This window comes from Balaenoptera musculus, chromosome 14, assembly GCF_009873245.2.
Source record: "Balaenoptera musculus isolate JJ_BM4_2016_0621 chromosome 14, mBalMus1.pri.v3, whole genome shotgun sequence".
NCBI classification, from domain to species: Eukaryota; Metazoa; Chordata; class Mammalia; order Artiodactyla; family Balaenopteridae; genus Balaenoptera; species Balaenoptera musculus.
This window is the reverse complement of record NC_045798.1, coordinates 48,796,421-48,817,158: the sequence shown is the minus strand read 5'-3', so window position 1 is coordinate 48,817,158 and position 20,738 is coordinate 48,796,421. Positions and strand designations below refer to the sequence as shown.

General features: G+C 35.4%; 1 protein-coding gene across 1 annotated transcript in view; it reads left to right on the top strand.

Annotated features, from left to right (window-relative positions):
* CCDC178 (coiled-coil domain containing 178) overlaps positions 1-20,738 on the top strand; it is a 365,246-nt gene that overhangs the window by 129,112 nt on the left and 215,396 nt on the right. The window contains exon 17 of the mRNA XM_036874296.1: positions 672-831. Coding sequence (XP_036730191.1) covers positions 672-831 — 160 coding nt within the window. The remainder of the gene's footprint in view (positions 1-671; positions 832-20,738) is intronic.

Here is a 20,738-nt window from a genome sequence, read left to right as displayed (position 1 = left end):
GTTGCAAATGACAAAATACACAAGGGCACATATACACACGTGAGGGCGCACACAGACACACACACACACTCAAACACCAGCTTAAACGATAGTGAAACATATTATCTTATGTAACAGGAGGCCTCTAGGTAGGGTAGGCTGCAGGGTTTGTTGATTCAGCAGCTTAGCACATGGTACTCATTTTTTGTTTCTTTCTCTCCACTATGGCTGTTGTCAGCAAATTTGAAAACAGGACTCCTTGTTCACATTTAGTGAATTGAGCCCCTTCTACATGGAATTCGGCCCTTGCCTTCCATCTTATTGCACTGTCTTAATATATATGTTTAGTGGTGAGTAATTAGCCTCTTGCTGGTTGGCTTAATCTAATCAGAATGTACCCTTGGAGTTATATGCTGCATGGAGGGGAAGTTCTTCTGGAACGACAACAAAACAGAGGCACACTGAGTAGGCAGCCAAGAGAATCCGCTAAATCTCCAGAGATTGTCTTCCACCTGGATCATTTAGATGTAGCTCATGGAGACAGGCCTATGAAAAGGACTAGGGAATTTTTGCATAGCCATTCAGTTCTAAGATTTTTCAATATTGGGTATTTTAAAATGTATCATAAATGCACGTTAGAAAATTAAATGTGAATTGATTAATGGCAAATGCAATTCTTTCTTTTGTCATAGGGACCAGTTTATAGCCATGAGAGAGAAAAAGGAACATGCACAAGCTGTGTTTGATCATCTCATAAATGAGAAAAAAGCCTGTGAAGAGAGAATCTATGAGGAAGAAAAGAGATACAGAACACTCTTTACCATGAGGCAAAGAAATCTATCAAATATTAAGGTGAGTATTATTTTTGGACTGTTTTAGAATGAAGGAAATATAGTGATAGTCAAATTAACAGCTAGTTTGAGGCACTCATTTTTCATACTGAAGTAGCAAAGATGTTTAGATTTTTAAAATAAATATGTTAGCATAATAAACATGCAACTTTTCATTTTTTCTTTTATTTCCTATAAGTAATTATATTCATACAGCATATGAATGCTGTATGCATTCTTTTCAGTGCATTTTATGTGCACTCTCATTTTGTCACTGTACTTTTTTTTTTTTTGTCACTGTACTTTTATTTCAAAGTCTACTGATGGCAGGTTATTCAGAGCCATTTTTATGTTTTTAACAGGAAATGTGAAAATAGTTAATTTTGTTTCTGAATAAACATAATTTGAATGTTTACCAGCCACTTCTTTTTAAAAAATGAGGATATTTTATACTTGCATATGTTTTAATTGAACAGTAACTAGTCAGAAACAAGGAGATCATATGATAAAATGTGTCTTTTTAGATCTGAAGTTTTATTAAGTTTTATAAAGCTATACATATTAAATTTTTGATATATGACTAAATGATATACATTTAGCTAAGTGATTCACATCCCATTTTACATTTCATAAGAGTTTTTGTTACATTTAATTGACATAATAAATACCATGGTTTTTAAAAATATATTTATAAATATTACTATTACTTGAGATGCAACAGAAATTACTTCTCAAAAACAAACAACCTCTAGGAATGATGGAAACAAATTAGCAAGAAAGTTATATGAAGTATAAAATTAATTAAAAATACTGCAGAATGTTGTTTTGATATGAAATTAAAAATTCTAAAGAGTATGGCATAGAAAACAAACTTATGGTTACCAAAGGGGAAGGGGGGGAGATAAATTAGGAGTTTGAGATTAACATATACACACTACTATATATAAAATAGATAACCAACAAGGACCTACTGTATAGCACAGGGAACTATACTCAATATTTTGTAATAACCTGTAAGGAAAAAGAATCTGAATATATATATATATATATATATATATATATATATATATATACACACACATAGATATATATATATATATATATACATACACATAGATATATACATATATCTGAATCACTTTGCTATACACCTGAAACTAACACAACATTGTAAATCAACTATACTTCAATAAAAAATTAAAATAAAGTAAAAATAATAAAAAATAAACAACTCTAATGTATTTTATTAAAACTATTTCCTGCAAAACTTTAAAAATTATATGTATTATCATAATATACTTTTATCAGATATTTTTGATCCTGATATTTATATATTCAATTATGATATATATTCAATAACTTCAATTCCTTTTTTTCCTTTTAACATTTCAAAGACATTGCTAATACATTTTCAAAAAGATTATTTGGAACAAATATACATCGAATAGACATGTATGTGAGTGAATGAACATACTGTCTATAATGCTATTGCTGTGATCCCTCCTATAAGAAACTTATTAATAAAAGAACAATACTTTGATTAATAATAGTGCCAAGTAACAATTTTCCCTTTTAAATGTGGCTTTTACATAGAAAAAGGTATGTTGGGTTTTTGTGTTTTTTGTCTTAAAAATATGAAAATAACTGGTGCCATCTAGTGGCAACAAATGTTGCCTCCTCTTGGAGGAGTTCCTGGAGGTTTGATGGACTGGGGAAGCTTAAAGTCAAATGCAGCTCTCAAAACAAGAAGCTTTAAGTTACTTACTGACTTAAGCATCATTCCCCACCTCATATTTTATCACAGCAGTGGAATTATTTGTTTGAAGTCTACCACATTTTCCAATTGTACTGGTGCTGAGGACACAGTGGGATTTCAGGAATCATTTACTGAGTGGCATTTCAACACTTTAATGGAACCATAATAATTAGTGAAATGACAAAATATGGTCATCAGGAGAGAGATGAAGGGAAAAAATCCTGTATAACTAGCCTCTCAGTAATTGAGAGCTATATTTCTTTTCATCCCGAAGCTGTCTCTGCTTTCCCATCCCAAAGTGTACCTACACCCAGCCATTCGAACACATCACATAGTCTCAGGTTTTTTCTTAGCACCAATCTCTATCTGAACTTGCTTTGTTCATTCGTTTTTACCTCTTTGCTGTCTGACTAATCCTGCTATGATGTATTCTTTACGAGGACAGGAAATTTTCTGCCACATTCCTCTCTGTATCCTAAAAGCTCAGAACTACGCCTGGCACAAGGGAGGGTCTCAATAAAAATTCATTGAATGACTGAATGAATGATTAAATGGATGAATGTATGCTTTTTTGGGTGTAATTTTTCTGTCCACATGCATGATAGTGGCTAAAAGCAGTAACATTTCAGAGATTCTTTCCATACCGCATCAGACTGATACTTTAGCAAATATTCATGCTGTACGCAGAAGCTAAATCTCTCTCTCTCTCTCTCATCCTCTGTCCTTGATAATACATAAGAAATTTGCCATCTATTCTCTTCCGTCTAGGTGAAAATGGTTAAATTGTCTGTTGCTTTCCAACAATTAAGGATTCTGCTAAATATCTCAACAATGCTTTTCAAATAACCTTTTAATTTATATGAAATTGTCTTGGATAGGTCTTTGTTGTGCATTCACGTTATATGATCAGCAGAGTAGAGATTGAACATGAGAAGTTTAGAGATTGTTATAGCTCATCATTAGTGACACCATCTATGATTATGATCAGTTCTTGATGTGAAAGAGTGGAAAGACAATGAAATTCCTCATGGAAAACCTATTCTCATCCTTGTTTAGAAATTGGATGAGATAAAAAATTGTAAATATGTATATAATGTAAAGCATTCCCAGAAAGAAACAAGCATTATTAGGCATCATTATAAATGTGGTGTTATTAATCTGGGTTGTCCCTGCTGGACAAAAGAATTGATCACAATTATGGATCATCTAAAGAAATTGCTTATTAAAAAACTTTATAAAAGCCACAATGGAATTAATTGAGGATGCGAGAAAACACACCATAGAATTAGAAATACGAACAGCTAATAAAATACTTTAAGAAAAATATACATAAACGTCAGAGAGCAGACAGTGTGGTGCTAGAGTTAAATTCAGTCTTTTTCAGTAAGCAATTCCATATGAGATAGCTTTAAATGATAGATTTCTTGAATGTCATTCAGTTTTTACTAACTGCCTATAATTTGCAAATGCAAATTGCTTAAGAATAAAATTTCTGTATCACATGTTCATTAGAGTACTATGGCTCTAGCTACTAATCTCCCTCTTTGCTTCTGGGAAGGTCCAAACAAAACTGGAGTTTAAAGCATTTTAATCTATCATGAGCCATCCTCAGAAGTCCCACTTGCCTTTTCTACATCAGTGCCTTTCTCTAGTGTTCTTTCGGTAGTCTTGCTCTCCTCCCTATAACTGAGGGCATGATATGAGAGGGGTACAGTGAACTACTGATACAGTGAATCTGTGGCAGACACAAGCAATTTCCAGATTGAGTTCTAGCAGAGACAGTCTCCCGATACTTTGTATTGTTTATTAGTTTTTATTTTGCTTCATATTTCCCACTCTCAGGAAATACCTCTTCCCTTGTCTATTGCTATTTCAAGTTTGGCTATTGAATCATTTCTTGACTCTTTCATGTGATAAATTCTTAGCTTAATATAGAGACAGTGATTCACTAATTTATTGGACAGCCAGATACAGACATAGTAAAAATCAGAAACAAATTTAATCTGAGATCATTTTAAAGATTACACAACTTAAAAAATTATTCTCCTATTGGCCACTCATCATTTCTTCATTCATGTGACTAGTTCATGAGTACTACTGCTTTTGGGGCACTTAATATTGGATGACCAAAACCCTAGCCTCAATTTAAAAATGTAATCAGCAGGAAAATGGAAGATGTGAAAAACAGACTTGAATATGGTGACAACATTCAAATTACAAACAATAAATTGTGTTCCTGGCTCACTGACTTGCTATATTAGGTATAATTATAAATAAAAAACATGTATTCTTTGTTCTTAATAGTGGGAAATGAATGCATTTTCCTTGGAAACATTTAGAAGACCGACCAATGAATCTCCTAGGCAAGAATAATTTGCCTTGATGATTTTCTTACCACCAGAAGATTTTCATATAGCATGAAATTTTTAAAACTTAAGAATGTATTTTGCATAATTAATCATTATTTTAAAAATAATTCTGATAGGATTAAACATCAATTAATCACATGCAGTAACATTCATTAGGTTCATTGCATTGCTTTTTTAAAGCAACTTGTTCAAATCTATTGCTCTTTGAGGAATGAACATTTTGATTTGAGGACTGGTAACAAAACAGTACTAATTTTGTCTCCGGGACCCTTCAAGTTTTTGCACAAACCCACCCAGTCCTGCAATGATCATAAGAAGTTAGAAATCAAGAGAGAGTAACACTAGAATATAAAGGAAAAATGTAGCATGGGTATGAGTCATTCCCAAATAAAAATTTAATATGTTTTGAATGTTTGCTTAGAGCATGATTCATTAAACAAGGAAGAAACTGCCCTTCTTTCTGCATCTCTAACATCATGTTACGTCTTACAGATATGTTCATGAATTACTGCTAATACTGTGGGTTAAAGCACTGTATATAAAGTTTAAATAGAATTTTTACTGTTTGAACTGGCAGTCACCTACGTTTTCAGCTTTTTTCCCCAACCGTCTAGAGGCACCTGTTACAACTACGTGGTTATAGTCCATTTCAGGTTTTCTGTATATTGGTATTTTTTTCTACATAGTTGTCATAATACTCTATGATCACACTTTGGAATTATGATTTTTCCAAGTAACATTAATTTCCTAGTGGGTCAGCCACTTTTGAAATGCCTTCTCCTACTGCAGTGTAATATCATAAATATGTGATTTTCTCTTTTGATCAATTAAAGTAATTATGTTTCCAAATATCAAATTTCATTGTTAAGTATACCTTAATTGATAATGCTTTATTAAAATTGTAATGCATTACTAGATTCAATTTCCAATCATTTAATGCTGAACATCTGTTGGTCTACAGTTCTTCTGTTTTGTACTTCATTCAAGATATTGGTATCAGAAATTTCTTGGAGTTTTAAAAATGAAATAATAAGCTTTTGTTATTTTTTTCTATGCTAAATAGCATGAGGCATTTCAGTTCCTTGAAAGTTGGAGAAATTCTCCCATGATACTATCAAGATATGTGAAAAGTCAGAGATTTTACCTTACTTGCAAGCTAACAAGTTAGCTGCCACCGCTTTACAAGAGCTGACAGGAGACTTAAAACTCCTGGGTGAGAGACAGAGGACTATTACTCAGTACACATGGCTGTGTGAGCTTCATGTTTGTAGGTTCCCCTTGGCTCCAAGTCTCATGGGAGTAACGTGAACGTGGTCCAGGCAGATGCTACATACACAGGGGGTTTTTATCACAGCTAATGAACCTGGAATGTAGAAAAACCCCCATTTTATAAGTGAGCTTCTAGCAAACTTGCCCAGCCTTTGCCCCAGAGGAAGACATTACATTGTCTATGCAATAAATTTTGAAAAGAGAGTTCCGGATAAAAGCTGTCACAGAAGTGTATAAACATCATGGTGAATTGCCTCCCAAAAGATATTATCTGAGCTTGGTTCTTTTCTGCAGAAAAACATTTCAAAATTTATTCTATATCTTCTTTGGTTTTTACATAATTAATATTTTCTAGTTTTTGTGTCAGTATTTTAAATTTATTTTTTCTAGAAAAGGTCATTTTAATGAGATTTTCAAATTTATCATTAAGTTATATGAAATAGCAATAGTTTCATCTTTTCTGCTTCTGTAGTTATAGTTTTCTCATGTATTAGCCTCTTATTTTTCCTTTTCCTTGATTAGTCTTAAGTTTTTGCCTTCTGGTTGTTTTTTCCACAAACTCCAAATTTTCATTTATTTATAAAGATAAATTATTTTTGTTTTTAATTCATTAATTTCAGCTTTTTTCTTTATCATTCCATTTGATTGATTTTCATAATTTTATTTTCTATTTCTGTTTTTTTCTTTAGCAACTTGAGTTAAATACACTTTTGTTTTTCACTCATAATATTCATGTATTCTCTGAGTGCAATTTTAATATGTATCATTCTCATTTAATGTTTTTACTTGCACATTGACTTAGTCACAAATTAGGGAATTTAACTTCCTTGAGACTTTCTGAGGGGGAAAAAAGGGCAATAAATAAATAAATTAATTAAATAATTATTTATAAGATTTTTTTATTTCCACAGGTTGGGAGCAGAGGGTAGTGGGTATTGTTTAAATTTATGTTAAGGAGTGATGCCAGCAAGATAGCGTAATAGGAATTTTCTACTGTCTTTCCTCAAAGAAACCAATTTCGACAGTCACTAATGGGCAAGAGTACCTTTGTAGAAGTCCAGAGTCCAGGGGAGCATTTCTGGCACAACATCGAGCAAAAAATTCTGAGATAGGGTGAATTGGACAGGGTAAAGGAAGAGTTTCATTTTGCCTACATCACCTCTCCCGCAAGGTGGCATAGCTCAGTGCCAAAGGAGACCCCTTTGGCCTGCAACTTCTGAGATTGCTCTCACTGGGGGAAAGTGAGGGCATATTAGTGAGTGCTTAGCTTCCCCAATGTGCTTAACTTCTTGGCTGTAGGATGCAGCCAAGAGGCCCACTTCTTTCTCACCCCATCCAGAATACTGATGTGAGCAGCATGACTGAGGGGCAGGGAGAGACAGGTACACAATAGGCAGTGCTTGTAACACGTCGCAGGGACGTGTATCCAACTATATAGATTCCATCATGGATCCTGCCCATTAGACCTGGTGGGGATGCTTTACCAGTGGACACTTCCTACTGGTCTATGGGCATCCCTAATTCTCTGAGAACCTCACTCACAGACACTTCCCCAATGGGCAGTGAATGTGAACCTTTGCAGATGGCTATTGAGCATGCACAGAAAGCCAGCCCAACTCCGTGGGATTGAGAGAAAGCACACAAACTTGAGTATTTAGCATTGCCCTAGGAAAAGCAAATAGGAAGCTGTCAGCACTCAGCTGACTTTGCAAACTTAAAAGAAGGCATACAATCTTAAGAATTCCAGTACTCACTGCATACACATGAAGTGGGCTCAGGGCTGAGCATGCAAACAGGAGACCCCAGTCCATACCTTTCAGATGCACTCAAAGAAAATAAAAGAATTCCACCCCAAGAGGAAATAAGAAGTGTGGAGCAGATATATCCATAGATAAGGTCTGAGAAAGTCGCAGCATCCTTCGCTGGGCTAACAAATGAAGTTATCTCTCTCCCTAAGCAAGTCAGTAAAGACTAGAAGAGGTGACTATTTTTTCAAATGTAAATAGAACAACAAAAGCCTTCAAGGAACGTAAAAAATTAAGGAAACATGACACTAGTAAAGGGACACAATAATTTTCCAGTAACCTATCCCAAAGAAATGGAGATTTACAATTTGCCTGATGCAGAATTTAATACAGTTGTTTTGAGGAGGTTCAGTGAGCTACAAGAAAGCACAGAAGGACAGTCCAATGAAATCAGGCAAATAATACACAAATGAAACAAGAAGTTTAACAGAGAGATAGCAATTGTAAAAAACAAAGACATAATCTGAAACTGAAGAATACAATGAGTGAAATGAAAAAAAAAACAACACAGAGTATCAACAGCAGACCTGATTAAGCAAAAGAAAGAATCTGTGAAGTAGAAGACAGGTCATTTGAAATTATTCAGTCAGAGAAGAACAAAGAAAAAGAATGACGGGGAATAAAGAAAGCTTATGTGAAATACGAGGTACCATCAAGAGAAACAATCTATGCATTATTGGAGTCTGGCAGGAAAGGGAGAAAGGGGCAGAAAGTTTCTTAAAAGAAAGGATAAAGAACAAGACCCAATTATATGCTGCCTACAAGAGATTCATTTCACATTTGAACACACACAGACTGAACGGGAAGAGAATTTAAAAAAATATATTCTATGCAAATGTAAACCAAAGAGAGAGCAGGGGTAGCTCTACTTGTATAAGACCAGGTAGACTTTAAGTAAAAACTGTAACAAGAATTTTACTTACCTGTAAACAGGTCATTACATAATAATAAAGGGGGCAATTCATTGAAAGGATATAACAATTGTAAATATATATATGCATCTAATATCAAAGCACCTAACTATATTGAGCAAATATACTAACAGACATAAAGGGAGAAATAGACAACAATACAATGTTAGTAGGGGACTTTAATACCTCACTTTCAACAATGGATAAATTATTTAGACAGAAAATCAATAATGAAACATTAGACTTGAACTACACTTTAGGCCAAACAGACACGTATAGAACATTACATCAAACAGCAACAGATGACACAGGCTTCTTAAGCAAACACAGCAGATGCTCTGGAGTAGATCATAACTTAGGTCATAAAACAAGTCATAACAAATTTTAAAAGGCTGAAATTATACCGAGTATCTTTTCCAAACACAGTTGTATGAAGCTGGAAATTAACAACAAGAGGAAACTAGAAAATTCACAAATATGTAGAACTTAACATACTCCAAACCAAAGTCAAAGAATAAATCAAATGGGAAATAAAAAATATCTTGAAACAAAAATGGAAACACAATATACCAAATTTATGGGATGCAGCAAAAGCAGTTTTAAGAGGGAAGTTTATAGTAATAAATGTCTACAAGGTAAAAGAAAGATCTTTCCACCAGCCTAACTTCATACTTCAAGGAACCAGAAAAAGAAGAACAAACTGAACCCAAAATTAGCAGAAGGAAGAAAATAACAGACATAATAGCAGAAATAAATGAAATACAGGCTGGAAAACAATAGAAAACATCAATGACACTAAAAACTGTTATTTTGAAAAGATAAACAAGAGTTTAGTTAGACTAAGAAAAAATAAATAAAAAATAAAGGGAACCATTACAACTGATACCACAGAAATACAAAGAATTATAAGAGATTACTATGAAATAGTATGTGTCAACAAATTGGATAACCTAGAAGAATGAATACATTTCTAGAAATATATAACCTACCAAGACTGAATTGTGAAGAAATAGGAAATCTGAGCAGATCAATTACTAGTAAGGAGATTGAATTAATAATCAAAACCTCCCCAACAAAGAAAACCCCAGGACCTTTACTGGTGAGTCCTACCAAACATTTAAGAATTAATACCAATGCTTCTCAAACTTTTCCAAAAAAATTGAAGAAGAGGGAACACTTCCAAACTCATTTTATGAAGCCAGCCTTACCCTGATACCAAAGCCAGACAAGGACACTACAAGAAAAAAACCTACAAGCCAATATCCTTAGTAAACATATGTGCAAAAATCCGCAACAAAATGCTAGCAAACCCAATTTAACAACACATTTAAAGGACCAAACACATAACCAAGTTGTAATTATCCCTGGGATGCAAGGCTAGTTCAACATACACAAATCAATAAATGAATAAATGCAATACAACACATTAACAGAATGAAGGGTAAATATTATATAATAATCTCAACAGATGTAGAAAAAGCATTTGACAAAATTCAACATCCATTCATAATTTTAAAAAAAGTTAAGTGTAGAAGGAATGTACCTCAACATAGTAAAGACTGACGAGCCCACAGCTAACACCATTCTTCATCATCGAAAGCTTTCAGCTTTTCCTCTAAGGTCAAGAAGAAGGCAAGGATGATCACATCACTTCTGTTCAACACAGTACTGAAAGTTCTAGCCAGAGCAATTAGGAAGGGAAAAGAAAAATCATCCAAACAGGAAAGGAAGAAATAAAATAGTCTCTGATAGCCACATAGAAAAGAATGAAACTGGACCCCTATTTTACACCACTCAAAAAAATTAACTTGAAATGAATTAAAGTCCTAAATATGAGACTTGAAGCTATAAAACTCCTGGGAAATAAACATCGGAAAAAAATCTCCTTGACACTGGTCTTGGGACCAATTTTTTTGCATATAATACCATAAGCATATGAAACAAATGCAAAAATTAAAAAGTAGGACTACATGAAACTAAAAAGCTTCTGCACAGCAAAAGAAATAATCAATACATTGAAAAGGCAGCCTACCAAATGGGAGAAAATGTTTGCAAACCATATATCTGATAAGGGGTTAATAGCCAAAATATAAGTAACTCATACAACTCAGTAGCAAAATAACAGAAATAATCCAGTTAACAATGGGTGGAGGCTGAGGCAAGATTAAAGGGACCAGAGAAGCTCATCAATATGAGGAGATCAACCACCTGAGAGGAGATTGAAGGAGTGCAGGCCCCGCCCACACCCTAATCTTGTCAGAGACCCCACCCTTGAGCGATTGTTAGAAAACCCTCATCAGATCCTCTGGCGGTGGGACACACAGTTTTTCGAGGCAGGAGCCCGCTGTGTTCCCCTTTGCCTGGCACAGTAATAAAGCTGTCCTTTTCTACTTCACACCCCCTCAAAATGGTGAAGGACCTGAAAAGACATTTTTCCAAAGAAGACATACAAATGGCCAATAGATAAATGAAAAGGTAAACGTATTCAACATCACTAATCAGGGCAATGCAAATCAAAACGACGCTGGGATATCACCTCACAACTGTCAGAATGGCTTTTATCAAAAATGCAATAGATAAGTTTTGGCCATGTTGTAGAAAAAAGGGAACCTTTGTACACTGTTGGTGGGAGTCTAAATTGGCATAGCCATTATTGGAAACAGCATGGAGATTCCTCAGAAAGTTAAAAGTAGAAATATACAGAAATCCCACTTCTCTGTATATATTAGAAGGAAACAAAATTAGTATTTTGAAGAGATATCTGCACTCCCACGTTCATGGTCGCATTATTATTTCCTCAGCAGTAGCCAAGTTGAGGGAACAGCCTAAGTGTCTGTTAATGGATGAATGGATAAAGAAAATGTGAGAAGTAAATGAGAAAGAAGGAAATCCTGCCATTTGCAACAAGGTGGATAAGCTTAGAAGACACTCTGCTAAGTGAAATAAGCCAGACAGAGAAAGATAAATACTGTATGATCTTACTATTTGTGGAATATTAAAAAATAGAAAAGTTGAACTCATAGGAACAGAGTACAGTAGAATGATGGTTAGCAGAGGTAAGGGGGTGGGTGAAATGGGGGAGATGCTGGTCAAAGGATACAAGCCTTCAGTTATAAGATCAATAAGTTCTGAGGATCTAATGTATAGAATGGTGACTATAATTAACACTCTACTGTATACTTGGAATTTATTGAGACAGTAGATCTTAAGAATTCTTATCAGACACACACAAAAAAAGATAGCTACGAGGTGACTGATGTGTTAGTTAACCTGATTGTAGTAATCGTTTCACAATATACATAAATCATAACATTGTACATTTTTTTTTTAAAGCTTTGTGACCTGTTCAAAGTCATCATTTCCAAGGGGAACAGACTTTTTTTTTTTTTTTTTTTTTAAAGATTTATTTATTGATTGATTGATTGCTATGTTGGGTCTTCGTTTCTGTGCTAGGGCTTCCTGTAGTTGCGGCAAGCGGGGGCCACTCTTCATCGCGGTGCGCGGGCCTCTCACTATTGTGGCCTCTCTTGTTGCGGAGCACAGACTCCAGACGCACAGGCTCAGCAGTTGTGGCTCACGGGCCTAGTCGCTCCGCGGCATGTGGGATCTTCCCAGACCAGGGCGCGAACCCGTGTCCCCTGCATTAGCAGGCAGATTCTCAACCACTGCGCCACCAGGGAAGCCCACATTGTACATTTTAAGTGTATATAATTTTATCAATTATACTTCAGTAAAGCAAGAGAAAAATAAATTTCTGTTAAATAGTTTTTGTTTAATTTGTACGGGGTTATCAAATATGATCAATGCAGCTTTTGCTCCATAGATAATGTGTGAGCAAATAAATTAATGAAATGTTTAGTTCAACCTAATTATACTTTTCATGACATAAAAGTTCCTATATTTCAGTCTACTTGAATGTTGCAGTCTATTGGTAGTATGTTGAAATTTTCTACATGAATTAATTTGTGGGTTTTACTTTATATATTTGTATATATAGCAGGTCAAAGGATACAAGCCTTCAGTTACAAGATCAATAAGTTCTGAGGATCTAATGTATAGAATAGCTGTTAAATGATCAGTTTGGTCATAATATTTTTTTTATATAATCACAATTCTCTCCTATGCATTGTTCTAAAGTTAATATTATCAATCCCTGCTCTTCTTGTTAGACTAATCTAATTTTGTGTTTTACTATCAACTATTGTGGCTTATTTTTTAGATGTGCATTTGTAACCTTTATAGAGCAATATTTAGGATGATTTTGCTTTTTCAATCTATTCAGATTTAGTAATTTAATTAATTTGTATGATAATTTTATTGATTTTTGCTTCTATCATCTTTCTTAATGCTTTCCATGTTGACACTACCTTTCTACTTTTGTCATTATTACTTTTTCGGTATATTGATGGTTGTGGTTTGATTTTATTGCTTTTAATAATATAATGTGGAGACAGTCTACTTTTAATTATATTACTGTTTCAAATTTCCATCTAAATGCATTCTTATATGACTAATGCAGGTAAACAGTAAGAGATAAAGCTGAGAATGTAGGTGTGGGATATATCATGAAGACCCAGTTGAAATGTTTACACTGAATTTGTAAAGTAATGAGAGACGTGAAGAATTTTCGTGGAGTGCAGTGTGCTCAGAGATAGGCTGTAGCAAGACCAATTCGACAGCAGTTTGTAGGATGACATGACATGAAATGAAATGAAAGCACAAGTTGCAGATATTAGTTACCAAAAAAGTGCGTTTGTCATCAGAGGGAAGTGATGAGACACTGATAGAACCGGAAGACTGATGTCAAAATGGGTGTGATATGCAAATAAAAGAACCAGAATTTATAGGAGGTGGTATGATATTGGTTGACTTGAAAAAAATATGGTAACATTTATGGTAAAAAGAACTTTTGATGATTGGCTTGCTGAGAAGATGATCTGTTTTGGACAAGTAGAGACTATGTAAGTGGATACTGGGGAAGGAGTTGAAATGGAGAAGATTGGTGAGTCAGCTCCCGTGTTGATGGTTAAAGACATGGGAGCTTATGAAAACTTTGAAGAGAAGTGTTAGAGAGTATCTGAAGATAGAACCTGGGTGAGCAGGTTGTTTCCTTCTTTCTCGTTGCTGTCTGTGGCTCTGCAGGCCAACTAGAGCCCACTCCTCAGAAGTTTGTATCCCATGCTCACAGAGCCTGTCTTCCAGCCCAAAGACACTAGCTTCAGTCAAGAGGTCTGAATTTCATCTCCACAGGGATCAACAGTGCCAAACATTGCCAAAGTGTTGAGTCACACGTTCTTAATTTGGCCATTAGGAGAGCATCAGTGGTAGAAAGAGTGATATCAGTAGATTGATAAGGCCAGAAGATTAAATATAAAGGTGAAAGTAGCCAGAATACTGAAAGAAATTAGAGAAGTCAGCTTTAGAATACTCTTTCAAGAGCTTTGGTAGTAAAGGAACTTACATATTTCTATTTATTTGTTGGCAAATTTCAGATCCCAGGTAAGTTTTCCAACAAAGGGGAAAGAGACAAGATTGAGGGAGAGATTGCATTATATGTCATATAATGCATTTTTGCTTAAATATTTGGTTCCCATTCCAATTTGTGATGCATTTGAGGAAGAGAATGATGCCTCACTCATATGAGTGCTTCCAGAGTCCATCACAATGTCTAGGACAGAATAAGAATTCAGTATTTGCTGAATTGAAGTCCAAATGAAGTGATGTGACTCCTAAAAGAATCAGTGGAAGAATGAGATTTGTATTTCAATTTACTTTGGCAAGAACAAAGGATATTGCTATTCATTCATTCTTTCATCCATCCATTTATTTGTTCATTTTGAATTCATGTATTGAGAGTCAGAATTTGGGTGAGATTCTGAACATGGTAAATATAAAGTAACACCTGCTCTCATTTAGCTTCACTGAGCAGTGGTGAAGAAACAGGTACAAGTAAGTTAAAATAAGGTGCAACAACTGCTTTTCTTGAATTAAGCACAGAATTCTCTGGAACCCACGAAGAAGACCTTGAAGGAAATCTGAGAAAGCTTGCTATGATAATAGCAGAACTAAGTCTTGGAAGGTGGGAGCCAGTTAGCCAAGGAAAGAATACTTGAAGTAGTGAAAACAATAGGAGGAAAGGCATATCGGTGTCAAAAATGAGCAGACATTTAGGGAATTTGAGGTAGTGTATTATGTTTGGTAAATAATTGATCAAAGAGTAACAAAGCTACCATAGCACCTGAGGAAAATCCCACTAAAATTAGCAGAGATTTCCACTGGTCTGTTGTGGCACATCATGATGGGGCTAATGGGCCACGGGTGGACTGAGACGTTGGTTCCCGTCAGCAGTTAGAGTTGGGAAGGGCCTGAGGTGGCTGAGACTGGGCTCTGAAGACTCTGTCATCAAAGAGCCTTGTCCCTTTACCCCAGTGTGCTGAGGTGAATATTGCTTTTTCTTTGTATTCCATGACATATATCAATGGTTGGCAATCATTGATCACATGTAATCAGTTGGAGAGGAATGAAGGATTTGGATACAGTGGTACCAACTAAGAATTCATTGGTGAAGTGATACGGTTCTAGCAAGATGAAAAGGTGAATTTCAGATTTTTTTTTATGTTATATAGACAGAACTTGATGGTTATTTGGCCAGATAGTGAGAAAAATTGTCCAAATATATATCAAGTTTTTGACTGACAACAGAATGGTTAGTGGTACCAACATCTTTAAAAAAAAATGTAGAGTATGGACTGAAGAATAAGTTTGAAACTGGATTCAATCAAATTTGAGATACATTTGGAGGAGCTACTTGGAGTCCAGTGCCCAAGTGCATGTAAGAATCTGGAACCGAAGGAACAAGAGTTTCATTGGCGATATTATTGTGAAAACTGTGAGCATATATATTGCTTCAGAAACTTCAGGAAATCTTTAATAATACAGGGAAGATTGAGAAGAAAATGAATCTTGAATCTTGGGTTGGGTGATTTTAGATATGGAAAAGGTGGCAAGAATAGAGGAAGAAAAAGGCTCAGAGACTGTAGTCAGAAAAGAAAGTATCAGAGTTTAAAACTCCAGCCATGGTACCATTCTACATGATGCAAAGTCAGAACGGTGTCCATGGGTATGAATTGTTAATGGGACATGGAATTGAAGTTAACTAGATTTGATTAAGTCCATAAACTCTAAGATTAAAATGTTGGATAGGCCATCCAGATAGATATCAATGTAAAACAGAATGATGGGAGAACAAGGGATAGACAGAAGAGAAGATGGAGTCCCATGGGCTGGAGTCTTCTCTTAGTGTGGGAAAATGACCAGCAAATCATTAAATGACAGTGAAATAGGGTTAGAGAAGGTAGAGGATTATATTCTTTACTCAATATAAAATTGAAAACGAGGAGTATGTTTACATAAGCATGGAGAAATAATGGTGTGGAAGTAATAATGGAGAGCTAGAATTATTCTAACTGCAACTAGACCCTCTAGTATGTGGGGCCTTGAGAAATTAACATTCTTTCATTCAGATCCAGATCTGGTTAATGTGAACACTTGTTTCCAGAATTGTGTAATGAGAATGAAATGTGATAGGAACTTGTGTGACAATGAATAGTACTTCCAAAGTTCACATTGGAAACGTTTAGACTGGAATAATGGTTTAGTTCGGTAGTCGGTAAATATTGAGTTCCTACTACATAAAATACACTATTCTAGAGTCTGAGGATTATTCAAATAAAGCACAGATCTTAACTCTGAGAAGCATACCAGCCTCATAAAGGAGAGAGAATCACGGCAGCATTTTAATAGGTTTTGTTAACCAGAGACAGAATCAAAGGAAGAGAGTCTTAATATACAACTTCTAAATATTGGCAACTTTCCTCTACTTATCAAAAAATGTTTCAAAAACAGAAAGTGAATTACTGAGAACACCAAGACTTTATATGGTTTTGCTTCACCTATACCATTAATAAAGGCATCAACAAAATTACATTGTATTTTATGTTATTATAAATACATACTTATATATCAGAATCTGTAATCAAAAATTTTAAAAAGTTATCACTTATAAAATAGCTAAGCAGTGCTGAATAGCATCACACGTTATTACTTTTATTTTGGTTATACATATAATTAAAAGAACCTCCAGTTGTCCTGTCCATCTTCTTTTAAATTTTATGGATTTTATTTGAGTTGTTACCTTCAGGAAGTTCACCTCATCCTGCTTTCAGGAAAAAAAATGAATTTAATGTTGCATAAATGAGATATCTACAGTATTATAATGGTCATAAGCATAGATCTTATCCTAAAGTGCTCCAGCACAGCCAGGAAACTGTTTTCATTTACTAAGAGTTGTTTCTGTTTCTCTAAGCTTTTCAGGAGAGGTAGAGATAGAAAGATAGTTGAGAGAGAAAGAGAGAGACAGAGACAGAGACACAGAGAGAGGGAGGGAGACTAGCTATCACTTTGTAGTGAGTTTTCAGTGGCTTTTCTTAGTATCAACACCATGAACTCCCTTTTATACTTAGGATTTTTTAATCTGGCCCTGATGCTCTGACATATCACAGATGTGACTTGTACAATGTCCTGTGGGGAGCATTGTTAACATTACCCAAATAGCCCTCCTACTGTCTGATTTATTTGCTTATAGAGAACATGTATACCTGGCCTCCTGAGGGAGCTGCATATCTCAAATTTGGGTGCCATGATAATAATAACAGTTTCAGAGAAAATGAAATAGGCTATAAAGAGAGAGGAAATGGAATATATAAACTATTGTAGAGTGTCATGTTCATTTTCAGTACTATATAAAATAATGAAAATGTTTTTCAATAACCTTTGTCAATTTTTATAAAGTGAAACACACTTTGTGCAAAAAGACAATGAATGAACAAAACAAAAAAAATTAGTAAAAATATTTTTAGCTTTTGACTCAAATTTCTACATTGTTTTCCGTAAGTCTAGACTAGAGTTGAATTCTGAAAAAGAATAACTTTGTTATAAAGGATGTTAACTTCTACCTTTGGCAACTCTAAATTGCTCTTTCAGGGTTCAAGTACAAGGATTATCTCATTGATAAAGAATCCAGTGTGGTAGGCAGAAAAGGTTTTTGTTTTGTTTTTTTAGTTGGAGTATAATTGCTTTACAATGTTTTGTTAGTTTCTGCCACACAGCGAAGTGAATCAGCCGTTCGCATACACACATCTGCTCCCTCTTGAACCTCCCCCCACCACAATCCCACCCAACTAGGCCATCACAGAGCACGGAGCTGAGCTCCTGTGCTATACAATAGGTTCCCACTAACTATGTATCTTCCGTGTGGTAGTGTGTTTATGTCAAACCTAATCTCCCAATTCATCCCACCCTCCCCTTCCCCCGTTGTGTCCACAGGTCCGTTCTCTATGTCTGCATTTCTATTCCTGCCCTGCAAATAGGTTCATCTGTACCATTTTTCTAGATTCCACATATATGTGTTAATGTACGATATTTGTGTTTCTCCTTCCGACTTCCTTCACTCTGTATGACAGACTCTAGATCCATCCACATCTCTACAAATGACCCAATTTCATTTCTTTTTATGGCTGAGTAATATTCCATTATATGTATGTACCACATCTTCTTTATCCATTCATCTGTCGATGGACATTAAGGTTGTTTCCATGTCCTTGCAATGAACATTGGGGTAAATAATGCTGCAGTGAACACTAGGGTACATGTGTCTTTTTGAATTACGGTTTTCTCAGGGTATATGCCCAGTAGTGGGACTGCTGGGTCATATGGTAGTTCGATTTTTAGTATTTTTTTTTAAATTTTTTTATTTATTTTATTTTATTTATTTATTTATGGCTGTGTTGGGTCTTCGTTGCTGTGCATGGGCTTTCTCTAGTTGCGGCAAGCGGGGGCCACTCCTCATCGCAGTGCGCGGGCCTCTCACTATCGCGGCCTCTCTTCTTGCGGAGAACAGGCTCCAGACGCGCAGGCTCAGTAATTGTGGCTCACGGGCCTAGTTGCTCCGCGGGAGCAATGTGGGATCTTCCCAGACCAGGGCTCGAACCTGTGTGCCCTGCATTGGCAGGCAGATTCTCAACCACTGCGCCACCAGGGAAGCCCAGATTTTTAGTGTTTTAAGGAACCTCCATACTGTTCTTCACAGTGGCTGTATCAATTTACATTCCCACCAACAGTGCAAGAGGGTTCCCTTTTCTCCACACCCTCTCCAGCATTTGTTGCTTGTAGATTTTCTCATGATGGCCTTTCTGACTGGTGTGAGGTGATACCTCATTGTAGTTTTGATTTGCATTTCTCTAATTATAGTGCTGTTGAGCATCTTTTTATGTGTCTCTTGGCCATCTGTATGTCTTCTTTGCTGAAATGTCTACTTAAGTCTTCTACCCATTTTTTTATTGGGTTGCTTGTTTTTTTGATATTGAGCTGCATGAGCTGTTTGTATATTTTGGAGATTAATCAGTTCTCAGTTGCTTCATTTGAAAATATTTTCTCCCATTCTGTGGGTTGTCTTTTCATCTTGTTTATGGTTTCCTTTGCTGTGCAAAAGCTTTGAAGTTTAATTAAGTCCCATTCACTTATTTATTTTTTTTATTTTCATTACTCTAGATGGTGGGTCATAAAAGATCTTGCTGTGATTTATGTCAAAGAGTGTTTTTCCTATGTTTTCCTCTAAGAGTTTTATAGTGTCTGGTCTTACATTTAGGTCTTTAATCCATTTTGAGTTTGTTTTTGTGTATGGTGTTAGGAAGTGTTCTAATTTCATTCTTTTACATGTAGCTGTCCAGTTTTCCCAGCACCACTTATTGAAGAGGCTGTCTTTTCTCCACTCTATATGCTTGCCTCCTTTATCAAAGATAAGGTGACCATATGTGCGTGGGTTTATCTCTGGGCTTTCTATCCTGTACAATTGATCTATATTTCTGTTTTTGTGCCAGTACCATACTGTCTTGATTACTGTATGTAGCTTTGTAGTATAGTCTGAAGTTGGGGAGCCTGATTCTTCCAGCTCCGTTTTTCTTTCTCAAGATTGCTTTGGCTATTCGGGGGTCTTTTGTGTTTCCATACAAATTGTAAAATTTTTTGTTTGTATTCTGTGAAAAATGCCATTGGTAATTTGATAGGGATTGCATTGAACCTGTAGATTACTTTGGGTTGTATAGTCACTGTTTGCAGATGACATGATACTATACATAGAAAATTTTAAAAATGCCACCAGAAAACTATTAGAACTAACCAATGAATTTGGTAAGGTTGCAGGATACAAAATTAATGCACAGAAATCTCTTGCATTCCTATACACTTACAACAAAAGATCAGAAAGAGAAATTAAAGAAGCAATCTCATTTAACATCGCAGCAAAAACAATAAAATACCTAGGAATAAACCTACCTAAGGAGGCTAAAGACCTGTACTCAGAAAACTATAAAACACTGATGAAAGAAATCAAAGATGGCATAAACAGAGGGAGAGGTATACCATGCTCCTGGATTGGAAGAATCAATATTGTGAAAATGACTATACTACCCAGAAAATGTTTTATTTTTCAAATTTCCTCCTTGCAGTTGGGGAACTTAAACTTAGAGACATTAAACCAAACTTTCCCATAGTCGCTCAGCTTTTAAGTTGCACATCTGGGATTAAAATGGGTGCCCTTTCTGGGACCCCTCCCCAAGTATATTGAAAGCCCTCAGTAAATAGTAAAGCAGTTAGGATATCATTACTGCTTGTCACCAGTCCTGGTGGCCTTACAGTGGCCATTGTTCTTTGGGTACTAGGATCAGTCAAGGGAAATGAAAGCACAATTGGGTTTACAGTAA